The sequence below is a fragment of the Cygnus olor genome, chromosome 7, assembly GCF_009769625.2.
Source record: "Cygnus olor isolate bCygOlo1 chromosome 7, bCygOlo1.pri.v2, whole genome shotgun sequence".
Lineage (NCBI taxonomy): Eukaryota > Metazoa > Chordata > Aves > Anseriformes > Anatidae > Cygnus > Cygnus olor.
The window spans coordinates 35,865,682-35,884,176 of record NC_049175.1 but is presented as its reverse complement, the minus strand read 5'-3'; the positions used below and the strand labels follow the sequence as shown (position 1 = coordinate 35,884,176).

General features: G+C 38.8%; 1 protein-coding gene across 9 annotated transcripts in view; it reads right to left on the bottom strand.

The window, feature by feature from the left end:
- Positions 1-4,291: 4,291 nt before the first annotated feature.
- PTPRE (protein tyrosine phosphatase receptor type E) overlaps positions 4,292-18,495 on the bottom strand; it is a 100,882-nt gene continuing 86,678 nt past the window's right edge. For all 9 annotated transcript variants that reach the window (XM_040563073.1, XM_040563072.1, XM_040563066.1 and 6 more), the window contains 6 exons: positions 18,323-18,399; positions 17,060-17,194; positions 16,115-16,240; positions 14,538-14,698; positions 9,981-10,116; positions 4,292-8,154 (listed from right to left, as the gene is read on the bottom strand). In XM_040563073.1, coding sequence (XP_040419007.1) covers positions 8,080-8,154; positions 9,981-10,116; positions 14,538-14,698; positions 16,115-16,240; positions 17,060-17,194; positions 18,323-18,399 — 710 coding nt within the window. In that variant the 3' untranslated portion in view covers positions 4,292-8,079. The remainder of the gene's footprint in view (positions 8,155-9,980; positions 10,117-14,537; positions 14,699-16,114; positions 16,241-17,059; positions 17,195-18,322; positions 18,400-18,495) is intronic.

The window sequence follows — 18,495 nt, the reverse complement described above, 5'->3', positions numbered from 1 at the left end:
TTCACAAAGCAGAACTCCTTTTGATGTTATTACTTTTATAATAAATTATCTAGTTTGCCTCAAATACTATTTTTATGTGGTATAATGACTTTAGGGGACTTTAGATATGATAAAGTTAGATGTAAGCAACTTAGTAATTTTTTTTTTCTTTTGAATTAAATTACTCTGAAGTCTATTTCATAAGTTTCGGTAGGGGGGTTAATTTAGTTTAACATATTAACACAAATTTATCATCTCACCTTCAGCTTGTCATGATAGCTTTATGCTACTGGATAATCTTGTACCTAGGTGTAAAACATAAAACATTCAAGCAAAATCAGAATTCTAACATGGGGTATCATTGCTAATAAATAGATCTCAAAGTCAGATCCTTTTGGGGGTCTTTACAAGCGCGGTCGTGACTGAAGTTACCAAAACAAAAGGATTATGCTATCAAGACTCTTCGAAAGCCTAATTCATTACAGTGTCCGTTAGCCTGCATTGAATTGAGCCAGACAGCAAAATAGCAATTTTTCCGCTATCACTGTATGGGCATTTTTATGATGACAAGGGCTCTGGTGTTTTTACAGAAAAATAAAATAAAATAAAATAAAAGGTAGTGTTCTGCTATATACCAATAATTGTATATTCTGGTATGATCATACAGTGGTTTATTAGTGCACTTACCACACAGTATCTTATCACAACCTTTGTGATAAACGTCTCTGCAACAGAACAATACCTACAAGAAAACATAAATTATAAAAAAAAAGATTTTGAGAGTGCCTTGCCTCAAATCTGTCTTCAAGAGCAGCAGTGGTCTCTTAAATAATGGATACACAGATATTTGCAACAGTATATCTACAGGAGGGAAAAAATGACATTTACTTCAAATTTTCTGTTAGGGTAATATTTGGCTGTCAACATTTAATTTACTAGGATTACAAGCCACCACATACAAGTTGAAGTAAGACAATTGACTCTCAAAATGTGTTGAAAACTACTTTTATATAGTAGTTTATATCAGTCCTTGAATGTCCTTGCCAGCTTAGACATTTTTTAACTTAACTTGACCAATCAAAAGGTAATTAGGAAAAAGCTACTTCACAGAGATCCACCAGTCCGGCCCTGTGAGTCTTTTCAGGACTTAGTGATTAGGCTTATCAGTGGAGGACTGTGACCCAATAATACAAAAAGGCCCCTAATCGCTAAAACATGCTGGGGCTGAAGGCTGGAGCCAGGAGCACAATGACAAAAATAAAAAAAAAAAATAAAAAATTAGCATCTTAATTCCTCACATGAAGGTCCTCATACAAGACCATTTGTTCTAGATTCTGAACAGGTGGTCTGGAAGCACTGCAATGAATGAAGCTTATTTCTCACAGATTTGTGCTATTGCTGTTAATCGGCTGAAAGTCTAAGAAAGCACAAGTTCCAGTTAAAGCTTTTACTGGATTAGGGCTTTTATGATGTATATAGGTTTTAAGGTGAATAAGGCAATAAACTCAGGCAGCAACTTTAATATTAATGAAAGGCCATCACCACTAATCAGCCCCCAGTTCTAGAAAACTGAATTACCTTTGAATATGCTAGTATTCTCTCAGTGTACATGTAATTTGGCGTGTGTGTCCAGAGTATGGAGTATGGAAATGAACAGAGAAACAAAACAATCATGATAAGCCTCGCTTCTAGAGTTGCCAAAGTTAAAAACGTTCAGACAGATTTATGCCTGGTAAGCGATGATTAAAACTGCTAACTTCTAACAAAAGTGTTGATGTAGATGTGATCAGTGTAAATTCAGTTGCAGCTGTCATCGTGGATCACTTCTCAATTTGATTTAATTAATGATTTTTTCTTGGGCATTCTGAGGAATATATACTTCAGGCTATTGATGCTGTGTAAAGCAAAGCCCAGTGATTAAGTAAGTTATTTTATGATGAATCTCTGAAAAAGTATCTATTTTGCAATAGGCTTCCTCTCTTAAAATGGTTTATTGCACTGACATTATCACACCTAAGATTTTTGGATGCACGTATTCATACAGAGAACCAAATTTTGACAACTTATTCTCATGTGAGAGGAATCTGCCTAAGTTTATGAACAAATAGGATAGGTTTTCCAAAATGGTTCCTACCAAACACGTCTGCTGTTTGTGTATGACTCAGTGATCTGTACGCTCGTTTATTGAGAACAGGGCAGGACTCCACTGAGCTTAAATAACTTAAAAGCAAAATACGTATCTACTTCATAGGGCCTGGGGCAGTTGTGGTGTTTCCAAGAAGACAGGAGCAGAGACCACGAGCAGGACAGACACGGCCTACAGCTTGCTCACTGCCCGAAACGAAGGCACGGCCCGCAGCCTGTTCTGCTGGTATCAGATCACTGCCAGCGAGTGCACAAATTGAGCTTCATAATCTGATACCACTGCCAATGTGCTAATTGATTCCTGCTCGAGCTCCTTGAAAGCGGTACAGTTTTGCTCTCCTTGGTGCTCACCCAACTGGCATTCAGTAACAATTTAGATCTGCTGTTCAAGGGTTATAAATGGGTTGAGCGCCGTTCATGAAAACACAGAAACAATGGGAACAGGTGAAGAAAGGATTGTTTGTGCAAAAAACTTCCAGGACAAAGTCTCAACCTGATTAATAATTTGGTAATTCTCACACTGTGAGAAGTAGCGTAGAAAACGTATAAAAATCATTTGAAGAAAGCTCTTATTAAAATATCGAAATTACAAAATAATCCTAACACATAAAATGAAGAACATTCGCAGTAAAGTCCAATTGCTGGAAAAATTCTCAGAGGCACCGAACAATTTCTGTATGAAGGAAATCTTAGCTTTGACTTGACATTTATGCCCTATACAGAACAAATATGGCTTTGTTCTCGGTTAGTCTATATTGCTTAAATAGCCTATAGAAATAAATGTATTGCGTGAGTAGTTTAAAATGGAAGTTTGTTATTTCTAAAGGCTGGTTTCTATAAACAGAACTATCTCCAGCATCACAAGTTGTAAAATGCAAAATCTCCAGAAACACAAGTTCAAGGACAAAAAAAAAAAAAAAAAAAAAGTGCAGATTCTCTCTCATCTGATGAGTCAAAAAATTAATTGCTGGAGAAATGCAATGACAAAAGTAATCTGTGTATATAAACCGATTGCAAAACTTACAGGCTTCATACTTTGTGTAGTTGCATTATTTCTTTTGCTACTAAAATGGGACATAGTAGAGAATAAGAGGGTATCTGTTGTAAGAAAAACATTTCCACTAGTTGGATTGTAATTACGCCGTCACCCTGTCACTGAAATCTCTTTTTACTGGATGTTAGAGGCAAATCTGAGCACTTTATTATCAGTACAGTATCTGAACAGCAGTGTGTTAGCAGCTTTAAGGAATGGAGGATCAAGTTATCCCAAGTCCTTTCTGCAATTTTACGTTTGTTAGGAAAGGTGCCTTTTATCGTTGATCTTAAATACAGAAAGAGACCAACAGGAGCACACTACGATGACACAGGAGAAAAGTCATTCTTTGTGTCTCATAGCATGTAACCCCTACTATTCTAGTATGATACTAGGCGTATCGTACTAGAAATTGTGCAGATAAGTAATAATTTTGATAATAATTATTTAAAATAAGCAGTAAATAGTCAATAATTACTGATTAATAATTGAGATTCTTTTTTTTTTCTGAAAGCAAAGGTATCAGTCTGTTCCCACACAGCTGACTTCCAGTGGCCTTACAGGCTGTGTATCTTGATACATGCTAAAACTATGATCCAATCGCACAAAATATTTTGTCAGTTCATCTGGAATTACAAAAAAAAAAAAAAAAAAAAAAAGCTTTGACATGTAACAAATCATAGAATCACAGACAATACAGTTACTCCTGTAAGTGTAGTGCTGAAAGCAGCAAGACTACCATGTGCGAATACTAAATGTTGGAGCAGGGCGTTTGACAAACATCAGAAAACAAAGAAAGAGTTCTGTAATAGGTTAGCATACAGTGCACAAGGAGGGCACGCAAACTAAAAGTTCTTCCAAACAAGCACGGAAAAAATAATTGAAAAATAATCTACACTGTCAAAACCCTTACAGAATTGTAAAGGTTGGAAAAGCCCTCCAAGATCACCTGCTCCAACCACCCCCCTACCACCACTATCACCCACTGGACCATGTCCCCAGGCACCACGTCCAACCCCTCCTTGAACACCCCCAGGGACGGTGACGCCACCACCTCCCTGGGCAACCCGTCCCAACGCCTGACTGCTCTTTCTGAGGAGAAACGTCTCGTTTCCAACCTGAACCTCCCCTGGCGCAACCTGAGGCCTTTCCCTCTTGTCCTATCCTACTCTTGATTGATGACAGGCGACAACTGAAAGCTAGGCCACCACATTTATCTTGGTGCGATACCACAGTGTACCACAGCACTCTCAAACCTGAGGTACAGCAGAAGGGAGCGGTGGTGCGTGTGCCATGAGCGAGGCCTCCCCTCACGCCCCTGCCCGGCCAGGAGTTGCGGCCTGGTGCAGGCCCCGTGGTGCCGCCGGCCCCCACTGCTCCCCAACGCCCCCCGGGCAGCACAGCCCTGCTCTGACGGGAAGAATGAACAGAGGGACATGGCTTTGAGCTGTCTGGGAGCTGCACGAGTGTACCGGGGGTTATCCTTGTCAACATACTGCAGGGCCAGGCTTCAAATCATTGAACTGATACTTAAGGGAAGGCTGCACGGGGCCTAGTCATGTCGGAGCTCGGTGCTGCACGGGGCCTAGTCATTTCAGAGCTCTCTATCGATCACCAAGTCTTACTTATTCATACTCTTTGAGAAGACTTGGCCTGCTAATTGCTACCCTGAATTTATCCGCGTTTTATACGCACAATGCTTCAGTTACGACGCGAATCAGCATTACTTCCAAATAACTACAGCTGATAAGCACCGAAGAATTATCTACCTAGGTAATGGCTTTTCAATCCTTCGGAATGGTTAACTTAAATGAGCACGCAGGACGGGAATGAAATTAAAAGATTTAAAGAAAGTAATACGGTTTAAGAATAAAAACAGAGCTTTGTTCTTGCATCAGAATGTATTAGATCTTGCAATTTGCATATACAAATAATTCAGCAACATTCACTGGCATTAAAAACACAGCAAGATCAAATTATAAATGTAATAAAAGAAAATAATAGTAGCTGAAACTGTATAATACATACATATATTATAAAGATTTGACAAATTAAATACAATTTGGTCATACAGAAAAGTTTCAATAACTTTACATTAAAAATGGTACTAGGGAAATGAAAACATTTCAAAATATTGAACACAGGCGGTCAGGCTCATTTTAAAAGTTTAAAAAACTGATACGTAAAAATACCCTAAAAAACACTGGTAATTACAGTATGCATTCTTCATTAAGGCCCAATTCAGCAAAGCACTTAAGGGATTGCTTCAGGAACAAAGAACCTATGGTGCTGTATGTTTTGTGGAGTAGAGATGTTGTAAAGCAAATGCTTAAATGCTTCGGTGAACTGGAACCCATCTTAACACGTGAAAACAGTCAAGTCACATAGTGACCAAAACCACATACCGATCAGAATGTACAACTTTCTAATCAACTATTTGGCATTTTAAAGTAATTTCATGCAATGTAGGAAAATTTTTAAAGAAAAATCAGGTATATCTATGTCAAGATACAGCTCCCCAGTTACGAGGCTGCTGCAATAAGCAGCTTATTCACTAAACACAACTGGAAAGCAAGCTTCTCAGATTATTTAAAAAAAAAAAAAAAAGAAAAAAGAAAAAAGGTCATTATGTTTGTGACTTCTGAAATGCGTTACATTTTTTTCTGTTCCCTAATTGATAATATAGGTAGCAACTAAAATCGGAGTACCCACTTAACATTTGATGTTTCAGCTTAACTCCAGCCTCCTCTTAGCTGCTGCCCATCGGGTCCCCGTAACATCACGCTGCGTTGCCATCCAGCTGAGGAGGTTTGCTTCACGAGGCAACTCTCAGTGTAGGCTTTTATGTGAGACCCCTAGGAGATGGGCTGTCTGATAGACAAATTATTTTTTATTGTAAAGTAAATGCTTGGAAAGATCCTAGGATCTAATGGGACCATAAAATAAGCTTCTTTGGAAAATGGTGAAAATTTCTTTGCATTCTTTTCTATCATCATTTAACCTCTCTGATTCTGTCTGTGCTGCAAATGATCATACTGAAAACCTCGCTGCATTGGTTTTCATACTGAATTTATTTGATGCCTTTTTAAAATTTGATAGAATTTTAGCATGCAGTAGTAATGTAAACTTTGCGTTCTTTTACTCCTCAACACTTTCTGTGTTTTGAGAGTATCTTCTAATGACAAGTCACAAAGAATGTTTAGTCTTTAAACGAACTTTTTTAAGTGCATAATTTACTGTACAAATAAATACAGAAGTGCATCAATGGGAAGACAAGCAGCAGTAAATGGCAGTGTTCAGAACAGTGTGCTTAGAAATGTCTAAACTGCACCTTTTCCATCCACTATGAAATGAAAAGAGAGGGATGAACACCTCCCTTGTTCCTTGCGTTGTACGACTGATTCTATTTGTTACCAGATACGAAAAATGGTCATGGGGCAAAATAGTGCAAGAACAGTGACATGATCAGTTTAAGTTGTTTAATTTTAAATAAGGCTTTTATGTTTGCATTGAAAAAACCTAAGCAACTGGACAAGACAGGACTATTGCATATTAGTTAAGGAACTGAAGTACGGACTTTGTGCTCATTAAGTCATATATGGATGCATTTTAAAGAGTGGAAAAGATATACTTTTGAATTATTCAACATTCAGATGCCCTGTGATTTTTTTGGATTTTCTAACCCCCAAGCACATTCTGTTCTGGGCTATAGTAAAAGACTTCTAAAATTTATTTCACCAATTATATTATCGGTAGTACTTTCATTAAAAATATATCTATATACACAATCATATAACCCTTTTAGATAAAGGAAGCGTTTCTTTTTTTGATAACATACGTGGGAAAGTAAGAACATAAAGGAGCTTTCTGCTACGGTGCTCAACGTTGCTAGTGCTAAAAATTTACTGTATTTTTTTTCAAAATTTTAGCAAATACTATTAATTATTTTGTTGACTGTAATCAAAGAATGAGAGTTTTTCTTCATCAAATCCTCTTTTGCCTTTTCTCAAAAAGGTGAGAAAATATGCACATGTACATACAGAAGCTTTATATTGATTTTCAACAACGGCTGTAGAGCCTCTTGAAGTAGACAAGTTCAGGAGCTGCAAAATAGACTCTTCTGATATGCAAAATATTCTCAAATAGTGGGAAACTCGCATTACTGTATTTCTAGATTGATTTAAGCTGGTGTAATATTTAGGAAAGAACAAAATAAATGGACTTTTAAAGTTATATTAAATCAAAAATTTAAATCTGTATTTATAATGATTATATCTTATTAAGACTCAAAATAGAACTGCCATCCACTGGGAGGTTCTTAAAAACAGACTTTAAAAGCAATTATATTTTTCAGCTATACTGTACATTATTACACAAAAAGGGCCATATTCTGATACCTCGAAGTCTCTTTGCCCTTCAGTGAGACCATGAAATAAATTAAACGTAAGCATGAGTAGGTTAGCAGTGTGTGTCCCCAGATAAACATCTGTTTTCATTTGCTGTTGAGTTCAGTGAAGAAAGGTTTATGGCCAAAACATGGTTAGTTTAAACATATATACCACAGTTCACTTTTTTAGTATGAAATGTAAATCACCTGCGTAAAGTTTCAAGAACTGGGAGACAGCATTATTGATAAATAACTGTAAGTGGGAAAAAAAAAAAGAAATAAAACTTCAATAATTAATTTACTGTTATTTAGAATAAAGATTTCTCTAGCATCTTATAGTAATATACTGTATATGAACATTATACTTTGCTTTAGAAGATATTTATATTTCAGAAATAATTTTGTACAGCAAATGCAACTTTTAGAGCAAACACAAAGGCATATTTACAATAAAAGTCAATCAAAATGACATGGAATAAATTAATATAATATACAACTATTTATACAGACAAATTAAAAAATAAGGCAGGAATTTTCATTTGAAATTAGCATAGTCGGAAAATATGTCGATGAAATCTTGTACCACTCTGTAGCAGAATTCATACTGTTCCTGAAAAACAGTAAGAAGGTATCAAAATGTGCTTTGGTCACATCATGTGATTACATTGGAAAAAAATCATTCTTATGCAAATCCTAGTGGTAAACGCAACATGTTCCAATTTGGAGCACTGAGAGTTCACAGCAGGTACCAGTTCGACCCAATCGCCCATTGACTGAAAGTTTCTGATGGCTGCCCAAAAGTTCTGTGCTCTTGGCTTCAAGTCTGCTCACGCCTCGCTGCTGGCTGGTTCCTGACCCTGTCACCGCGAGGAGCTTTGAAACCAAAGGCAGGTGACCAGAGGACCTCGACATGGTCCTCAGCACGAGCCGAGCCATGGTTTCAACGTGGGTTCTGACCCGTGGCAGTTCTGACATGAAAGGCTTCGCTCTCATCTCGCATGCAACCAACTTCTAATAATAGGCGGATGGTAACAGCCTGACCCTCAAAGAGCCACCAACCCGTCAGCAGGGTGTTCTCTTCAAAGCTGCCCGTTCTCCCTTCATGTGCAGAAGGAGCCGAGCGTTAGTCTATCCTGGTTCTTTTTTTTCTTGAATAAAAGCAATGGTACCTCTCTTTTGTCAAATACAGGCTGATTCTTGCCTGTCGGTTAAAATGATTTCTTTAAGCTTTCTAGGGGATAGTTCTTCAGATGAACATCGATCCTTAAACCTGTCTCCTCATTTAAATTAAGCTGCTGACTGCACCTGGCTGTTACCCATCTCACGCTAAAGCAGGTAACTCTTCCTGCGCCTTCCCCAGGGAGCCCGGCTGCTTAACTTCAGGCTTTGAGCTCCACAGCTGAAACTATGTGACAATGCAACTTCAAATGTACAGAACTTGCAAAAACCTCTAAGTTCTTTTTTTTTTTTTTCTGAAGTGGAGTTTCACTTGTAAATGCTGTCTGTGTATACTCATCCACTGGCTACGTTAGCCTGCTGGCTAGTCCTCTGCATCCTAAAGGTGGGGCACAGCCCGAGCTCGTGGGCATGCTGATAGCCTTCGACACGATTTGCTGGATTACCAGATCTCTAACGCCTGATAATGAACGGAATTGGCATCTGAATTCACTCACGCTGGAAAGCAGAGTTTAGCAGAAGCCTTTCCACAGGCTCAGCTGGGAATATCAATTCAATAACAGCAATTACACCCTTAACTGACATTATTAAATCACAGAGCCAGAACCCCAAAAGAAAGATTTCATCCCTGTCTCAGCGTGACTGCAGATAATCCAATTCCACTTCTTCACCCTCTTTCCCCTATCCATAGTATGGAGAAAACATCTACCTGAGAAAGGAGCTTCGAGAGAACTGTTTCTAAAGAAGTTTCTCATTGCCTAATGGAAGCTGCTATCAAAATACCAAATATCGGCGTTATGTGTTTTCCAAAAACACACCTCCATAAAACTTTTTAACGTTTATTCTGCAAGGGAAAGTGTCAGGACCAAGCTTCACATATTCTTTGTAGCTGACTTTCAACAAGTGATGAACTGCAAGCCTGTTTAAGTCTAGACACTTTCAGGAAAAGAAAGAAAAACTGATATATATGGCTTAAAAGGCATTTACTTCATAAGTTTTGTCATCTGTAACTCTCAAAAGATTTTGGTTTATTTAACTGTCACCAGTTCCTAAAAAAACACTGAATGTTTAGCCAAGTTTTCTTTTTAGAAATGCCATAAAAAAGTCTGTAAAAACACAGATTTCTGATAATACCTTGTACATACACAGCCATCATACATAATTTATTTCAACCTGCAAAAAAATCCTTTGTTCTCTTCCCACAAGAATATTTACAAACACACATCCTTTGACAAGGATCCGGGTCGTTAAATATCATACCAGTGTTTGCACCATATGTGGCCTCTGCAGTCTTAAGCTCTTCACAGCTTGAAATACATCGAGGAGCCCTTCAGCCTTCACTCGTTCCAGGATATTGCTGAGTGCTATGAACGTACCTGTTCTGCCAGCACCAGCGCTGCAACAGAAACGCACCTGGTTGGCATACAGCAGGATAAAAACGCTAACAATAATATTGGTAGAGAATAGCCAAGCACTAATATCAGCCTATTCTGCCACTACAGCCACGTTAGAAGGGAGCCAGCAGCAATCGAAATTAATCCTGAGGCAGGCAGGAGCTGCTCCAGCGCCGTTGCTGACAGCTTCTGCCCTCAAACGGGAGATCGTGAGCAGCAGCAGCGCGTGGATGCCCTCGGCACAAGCCTGGCACTTGAACTACGAGCTAGCAAAGCGGCTTCTTCACCTATCCACTCGTCTTCGGCAAAGAAAGCTTCCTATCCCCTCATGCTCTGCTTTCAGTTTTAATCTTCAGGTGGCAGAACACAATCTTTAGACTTTGGACGAAACTTGGTTACAGCACAGAGAAGCGCTGGGCAATCAAACTCACACGACGGGATTTTGGTTATTGTTATTCCAAAGCAATTTGAGGGAAGGTGTCCTACCCCATTAAAAGATGTTAGCAGCTCTTATGATCCAAGCCATTTCCTTTCAAACAGATATCTTAATATAAGGAGAAACTAAAGGAAGGCTGCATACAAGGCTATACAACATACTAGAAACTGAAAATGGCTGTTCCGCCTCCAGCCTGACTATTATAAGCAACCTGACAGAGCCCAAAGTTACTACAGTTCCTTTTGCTTCGGCGTGCTTCCCTCGGTATATTTTGTCCCTTTATCTCTGTCAGATCACAATTCCACGCAAGCAAAATATATTTGAGTAACTGTTATCTGATTTATTATGCCTAATATCAGAGCCAAAAAAAATCTGCTTTCTTAATCGCACGAATCATGGACTATTTGTCACCAAAAAACAGGGGCTGTGCACTGGAAGGCCAGCAGCTTTGATAGGAAATAACTAAAACCAGGATGGAATTGGGGATTTGGCAGTCAGTGGTAAGATGAAGCAGAAGGTTCACTGGATTGCTGAACAAGGATAAGCACAAAATAATTTATTAAATTTAAAATTTTCATGTTTTTTAATCATTTATAGCAGGTGAAGTGTAATCACACATCATTGCTTCTACCTTAATTCCATCAAATGGAAAAAAAATCTGATAAGCATCGTCTTATGAAAAGATTAAGTGCAAATGCATGTATCCTCAGCTGGATAAAAGTCCAACTGGAGGGAAAATGAACGGGTACAATGTATGAGATGCACTATTCCCTTCAGACAATTACTTTTATCGGATTAAAGAAAAATGCAAAATCTAAGAGGGTTCAGGTTTACTTGTCGTTAGCTAATCTGTAGTAACCTCATGTGCTTTCTAGAGTAACCCATGAGTGATGCACTTTGGAATAGGTCTACATCTACAAAAAGGCGAGGAAATAAAGATATAAAGTAAAGCTGCACACAGACATCATCAAATGTTGCTTATTCACTTATTCACACATTGTTCTCCACTCCATTGCTTGTACTGCTCGTGCTAGGTGCTCTCTCCTTCTTTCTTCCCAAAACATCTTTTTAATAAATCCTTAAAGCCCATAGAAGTTTTTTGGCCTGTTTTGTTTGTTGAGCTGTTTTGGTTTGTTTTTTTCTTTGCTTGTTTTTTTTTTTTGTTTTGTTTTTTGTTTTGTTAATTGGCTGAAAAATTTTGGTATGGAGAACTAAACTGTGTTTGAAATGCAGGAGAAACACATGCGTTGTCTCACAGGAACACGGCACTACTCCTTTCATACTCACTTCCCTCTCTGTACTTCCTTTAACACTTTTTTAAAGGGAAGATAACTTTTCAATTTGACTCTCAGACTTCACTTCTTGAGACAAAGTTCAAAAGCAAAGGATGCTTCAAAAGGCAAAGACTGGCCAAAAGAGTGAAGTAAGGGATCTTTAAGCAGTCTTGCCTGGTTTATTATGGTGTAGAGAGGAGGAGACAGCAGAGAGGCAAAGCGCAGGTAGCTATGAGCTAACCAGAAGGCAGCAGGAGACCCTCACGGGAAGGGAAGGGAGTTAGGATTTAGCACAGACTGGCTTTGAATTCTGTTGGCAACTCAGTTAGCAAAGCCCTTCTGAAACTCTTTAGTGCTAGGTCTTTATTCCACGTAAGAATTATCGCTTTTAGCTGCTCCTGAAAGCATTCAGAGATAGTTGGAAAAAATGAACAGAGGGTTTCACAAGTTTACGTGAACGCTCTGAAAAATCAGTCTTTTACTTTTACTTATTCATACACTTACATTAATTTATATTTGAAGACGCAGGTATGACTGCACGGAGCAGTTAAAGAGCACTGTACATACAGGCTGTCAAAATAGGGGCAGGACAAAATGTGCGATATTAAAAATCCTAGGATACACCGTGTGGTTGCTTTTATTTTCTTGTTTAATCAGTTTTATAATCATCGCAGTCATTTTTAAAAAAGTCTAGGAAAAATTCATGTCGAACGATTAAGCTGATGCTTCAGAGAGGCTGCAGCTCTAAAAACTCAAAAAAGTAGAAGCAATATATCCCTCGGCTAGTTCTTATCTATCTGATTTGTGTATATCAAAGACATCAGTTATTTTAACCTCTTATTTTATTGGTTAGAACTAGTTGATACTTTACCCACTTCAATTACCATTCAGAATTTTACCTCCCTAGCGTTTATAAAGAAGCGGCTGTTAGAACTGGTCAAATTGAAGCATCAAACACAAAATATCATCACCACCACCGAGTTCAGCCCCCATGGGGTGGGGGAACCCACAGTCCCCTAGGGAAAATACATGAAAACAGCAAAGAGAAAACACTTCAGAAGTAAGGAGGAGGAGGAAGTTTTGGCAGTTACTACACATTACTGTATGATCCTATCCCAAAACGCCAACAAATCCAAGAGCTCCCGGGATCATTTTGCTTCAGCAGCTGATGAAAATACTTGTGACACTTCAGATAGCTAAAATACAAGCCGTACTTCTCAGTGAGACCCATTAAAACTGAAATCAGAGCAAAATAAAAGTCGGTGCACACTGCAGAGAGCAGCTCTAACAAAGCCTTTCCTAATTCTAACTCAATAGCAAGCACATGTGCTCTTCTAGCAAAACGCTTCCAAACGGTCAGTGAGCATACTTCCCTGCGGATAATGCTACGAGACGATCTGAGTGTCACATAAATCACTGCTGTAGTTTCTGCAGCGTGAAAAACAACCTGCTGGGTGTTCTCTGCAATGCAGGGAAGCCCCCGAAGCAGCGCCAGCCGACACCGCTCGCTGGCTGACAGAGTGCTGGGGAGCACGGCTCCTGCAGAGAGGATCCCTGTCGTGCTACAGGTGCCCAGCATTGCTCAACAGTGGGATCACAGAAAGGGGAAGAAAATATTACAGTTAATAATAATAAATGTTGTTAGATATAAAAATAGCAGGATCTTGACCTCTGTGCATTGCTTGAAGGAGACCACGCTCCAGCAACAGCAGCTGAACTCATACGACATGTTGAAGAAGAAAAGATCTAATGCTCCAGCATCTAACGTGTATTCAGTTACCAATTCTGAGGGCAGTGAGAGACAAAATATGTCATGGTCGGGCTCCAATCACAGGAGACACTCTACTGCACAAGGTCTCAGACGAACGCAGCAGAGACGAAGCCCCTGCAAAACCCAGTCTGGGTAAGAGCAGCACTGCATCTGCCAGCACCTCTCCCACAGCAAACAGGTCCACGGAGCCCATAGCAGCGAAAGCGTTCACGTCAAAGGGTGACCTCTTGAGGTTAATAACTTCTTATTTAAAAGACAAAACAAACCAGGCACCTCTCTTCTGCTGACTCTGCCCCTGTCAACTGTCAGTTTGACTTCGTATTGACCAGAAAAAAGGAAAAGGCTTTATTCACTTATAAAAAATCAAGTATTTTAAAAGGAGAGTGTTATTTCTGAATTAGGAGGAGGCAGTATAATAGTTTTACTACTGCTTTTAAAGTCAGCAGATGTAGTACAAAAATGGAAAAGAACAATTTAAAAGATGATAAAGAGAAAAAAATACTCTAAAAATAGCATTTGAAAACACAGAGGAAAAGTCCAAAAAATACAGCTTATTAAAAGAACTATGGAAAAAGAAACAATGACAGAACACTGGTTTCTCTGTCCTTCCTGCTTTCAGAAACAGAGGTACATTCTGTGTTCAGATTAGATCAAGGATATATTTTGTTCTGCCAATAATTTGGTTACTTTGATCCTGATAGAACATTTGAGCACCATATTGCTGGGGTGTTTTACAAATCACTACAAAAAAAAAAAACCAAAACACTATTGTTTTACATTTATGTAATCTCAATTTTTACATTTCTCTACCTTTTGCTCATATTTCTTAATTTTTATTTTTTAAAGGATGCAGTCTATTCACTTATAAAGAACTGCTGTAACCACAACCAGTCTGGAGAAAAAGTTAATCAGCTAACTGTGGGAAGGAGAGGGGAGCCTTACCTGCAGTGCACGGTGATCGGGTGATTCCCTGTCTGCTGCTGCTGCTTTTGGACAGCTGCGATCAGGTCAATCATCCCTTTTCCTTCAGCAGGGATTCCAATTTCTGGCCAGCCGTGGAAGTGGAACTGCCGAACCAGCCTGCTTTGCTTCTCGTGGTTACCCTACGTGCGTGCAAAAACCAGATTCACCCAGCTGTTAATTCCAGATGGAAACGCACTTCTTACATTCAACAGCTGTAGCATAATTTTTTTCACCATTACAGTAAAGTGGGCTAATTTCAACCTGGTCCATAATACGTTGCTCATGCATACCTGATAGCTCTGTTCCTACATTCCCCATGCACTGTGCTAAAAAAAATCAGCTAATGAAATCCACTCATCTTTGCACAATGTGTTACCTGTTACCTTGAAACTTAAAAATTATTTGTCTCGTCTTTATGCTTGCTGACTAAAAGTTCAAATAGGTATTAATGTCATACTAATTCTGCCAGGCACTCTGAATATTACATCGTTATTTCATAGCTAATTAAACAGGATTGTTGGGAATGGACTTTACCAGTGGTATTAAAATACTGATTTGATAGATAAGGAAGAAAACCAGAAAATAATCAGAGGAAAAAAAAAAGACAGTGCCTTAAAATGTGGGCTTCTTTTAGTGATCTGAATGGCAGTAGGTGAATTATCTGATTGTGTGTTTCTTAGCATGCTCCTAGAAATGGCTTCTGAAGTGAACTGGTTAGCAACTCGTTCCGGCAATGGACATGCAGGTTTGCAGGACTCTCAGGCCCAATACAGAAGGTACTCATATTTCTCAGATGTGCTGCAGCAAACGCTTCTAACAATGCATTAAAAAATGCTGTTTGGAAGTATCTAAAATTGCGTTACTCGGGTTTTAAATACTTTGCAATATGACATAAGTCAACACAGGGACGAGGACTCTGTTGTGAGCACAGTGTGTACTTGTGCCTTATCCACCGCTCTCCTTCAGAAGGAAATGCAGAGCACTTTAAAGTCCTTTTGCTTTGCATGGGCCAACTATTTAAGTGTATAAATTACACGTAACACAATAGGTAGTTAAATTAATGGTATTCTAAATGGCAAGTAAATTTTTCCTTCAAACACAGCAATGCAAATCAGTTCCTAAAGAAACGATTCAGTGAGTAAAGAGATGCATGCCCAAAAGTTCAAAAAATAGTCATCTGTAGAGCATGCCTGTAGCAGAGCAGCATTAAGGAACAGCTGGTAGGCAGAGAATTTGTATTTGTGCTGTAAAATGCTTCCCAGGAATTTAAAAAACTGAATCAAATTTTCTGTACCAGATATATGGTAAATGGTAGAAAATGCAAGACCAGCAGCAACAGCAAAACATTACCAAAAAAACCCCACTTTGAACAAGGACGTGTTTTACCGACCAGGATTTTCATGGGGCTTTAAGCAAAATGTTCCCTATAAGTTTACTCTTGACTGCTAAAATGTCTGCAGTTATCTTCAGATAGAAATTCCAGGATTTAAGTTATGTAATTATATTTGTAAATGCCTTCAAATGCAAAAAAAACTTATGCAATTTTAAAAACATACCTGATTATATGTAACTATGAAGTCTCTTACACTTATGGCATCTAAAAGACTGTCATTCTTTATTTCTACATTTATGTCTCCGTGAGTTACTGAGCCCTCTGATGGCCAGTACTGGAAGCATTTTTCCTGCAAAATTGAGAGAGAATTGTAAACATTCCATTATATTACTTTTTTTCCCAGTTATCTGCATTATCATGAATCTCTGATATAAAATGTGACATACAGCATAACATGTTCTAGACAGTTTGCAATGAAAAGGCTAATAACCAACAGTATAGGAATAAAATATTTCTACAATGTAAAACATAAAGATGAAAAGGGCTCAGAAGTCATAGTTGATAAATCCTGCGTTATAAATAAATTAGAAGAAAATTAAGTAACTCCTCCAGGCAATGCAATGTAATGTTGTAAAAAAGCCTCCCAAAAACACCAGAAAACATTTCAGAGCGCTAAAACACAAGTTGAACCCGGAGTCTGTAACACTGCAGGGATGCAGAGATACAGGTCTCTGGTAGTTCATGACAGAGGATGCACGAGGAGAGGTTCAGAAGCTTATAGTGGCAAAACGGGGAGGGAATTCTTCAAGAAAACGTTGTCAGCTGTTCTCCTATCCCAAACAACTCTTCCTCAGGTGTTCTCACCAGGAATCCCAATAATAGTTGTGCTTTTAATGTGAACTGGGCCCTTTTAAAAAACCTAATTTCCAGTAGCTTGGGCATTCTTTCTGACAATTTGAGGAAAACCAGCAAACACGGGCCTACAGCTAACAGTGAAGCAAGAGGTCATTTCAGAAAAGGCAAAAAATCTTGTATTGCTAAAATTTGTATAAGGGTTTATACAAATAGTATAAATAGCGTAAGTATTATAAATAGTATATAATAGTGTTTATGTAACACAAAGGCTCATCTTTGTTGCACTTTTAAAACGCAGCTGTGCAACGCATACCTGTTCCCTCTCTTGAACTTCTGTGAGCATAACGATGGTGTGGCACTTCCACTCCCACACCATCCGCCAGAAATCCTCCACGGTATGGGGCAGCGGTCCTTGAGTGGCAATGAAGTAATCCTTCTGGCGATAGCCCTGCAGAGAAAGAGATACGTGTGCGTAATGACTCGCGAGGATGAGAGTGACCGAAGCTGGTATTCAGAGAGCGCAGCACCCAGCTTCTCTCCAAGCCTCGCTTCAGCTGGTGTCCCATACGAGACGGTCACCCAGATCCCTTCCATGCTCTGGTGACACAAAGCCCACCCAACTGTCACTCGTTCCCCCAGATTGGAAATGCCAATGTGCAGTCACGAGGTGTAAAAGCTTGCGTTCTCGATACCCTTTTCTTGTACGTGCGTCATGGCGGTAATGCGTAAGTGGCCCCACTGTCATCAGGGGCTTTACCCTGGTCTTATTTTAAAGAATAAAGAATTTTAAAGAATATTTTAAAGAATTTTAAAGTTCACCTTGTCTCCTTTCAGGAAGGAAGGTTCACAATCCTGAGTCGTATTTTATGATTTTTACAGTCACGGCTGAAGGAATGGAGTTCTGCAGTGACAGCTGAAGGTTTCCACAAGGAGATTGTGAACACCTGCAGCCACTGCCCTCACTACAGCATTAACATTATAGTTTTTGAGCTACAGTTTTATTTACATACTGATGTGATCTTCATAGCTGTAGTATCCACGGTCCTCAGTCACTAATAGGTTTTTACTGCTTTAGGATATAATTAATTCTCATATTTAAATAAAAATAAAAGTGGAAGGCGTTGGTCAGGTTCCGTGAGGAAGCCAGGAACAAAGCTGGCAATTATTGCAGGTCTCCCCAGGTAAATCCTGACTCCAAACACTCTGAAAGCCTTTCCCCATGCTAAATATGTACTCCATCCCCACCCCCCCTCTAAGTTAGAAAACCACGTAGTCAGGATACCTGTTAACCTGGATGCAGAGAATAGAACCTGTTTCACTGCCTGGTTTTTTAGGACTTAATACAAACCTTAGTTTATACATCTCACATCAGCAATGTTTAAATTACACAACTATTTAAACTGAAATTGAAAACGCCAGATAAGAAACGTATTTGGAAACTCTTATAAGCCAAACCCAAACAAAAAAGCCACTGTTCTTCATAAGCCAAATTGGCCATGTCTCTTTAAGAAGACTTACAAGCAACAGCAAAATATTTGATTTGTAGCCTAAATATATCAAAAATATTTGTACTTACATCTATGAAGGAAGCATTGATGTAGTCTGTATACTCCTGCCCTCTTTTCATTGACAGAATCACTCTATTAAAATCATCTGGAAAAACAAACAAACACATGTCTATTCTTTCTTTTGTATGTTGACTGCTCCACTCTTACATTTGTGAGAGAACAACAACAAACGTTTTAGCTG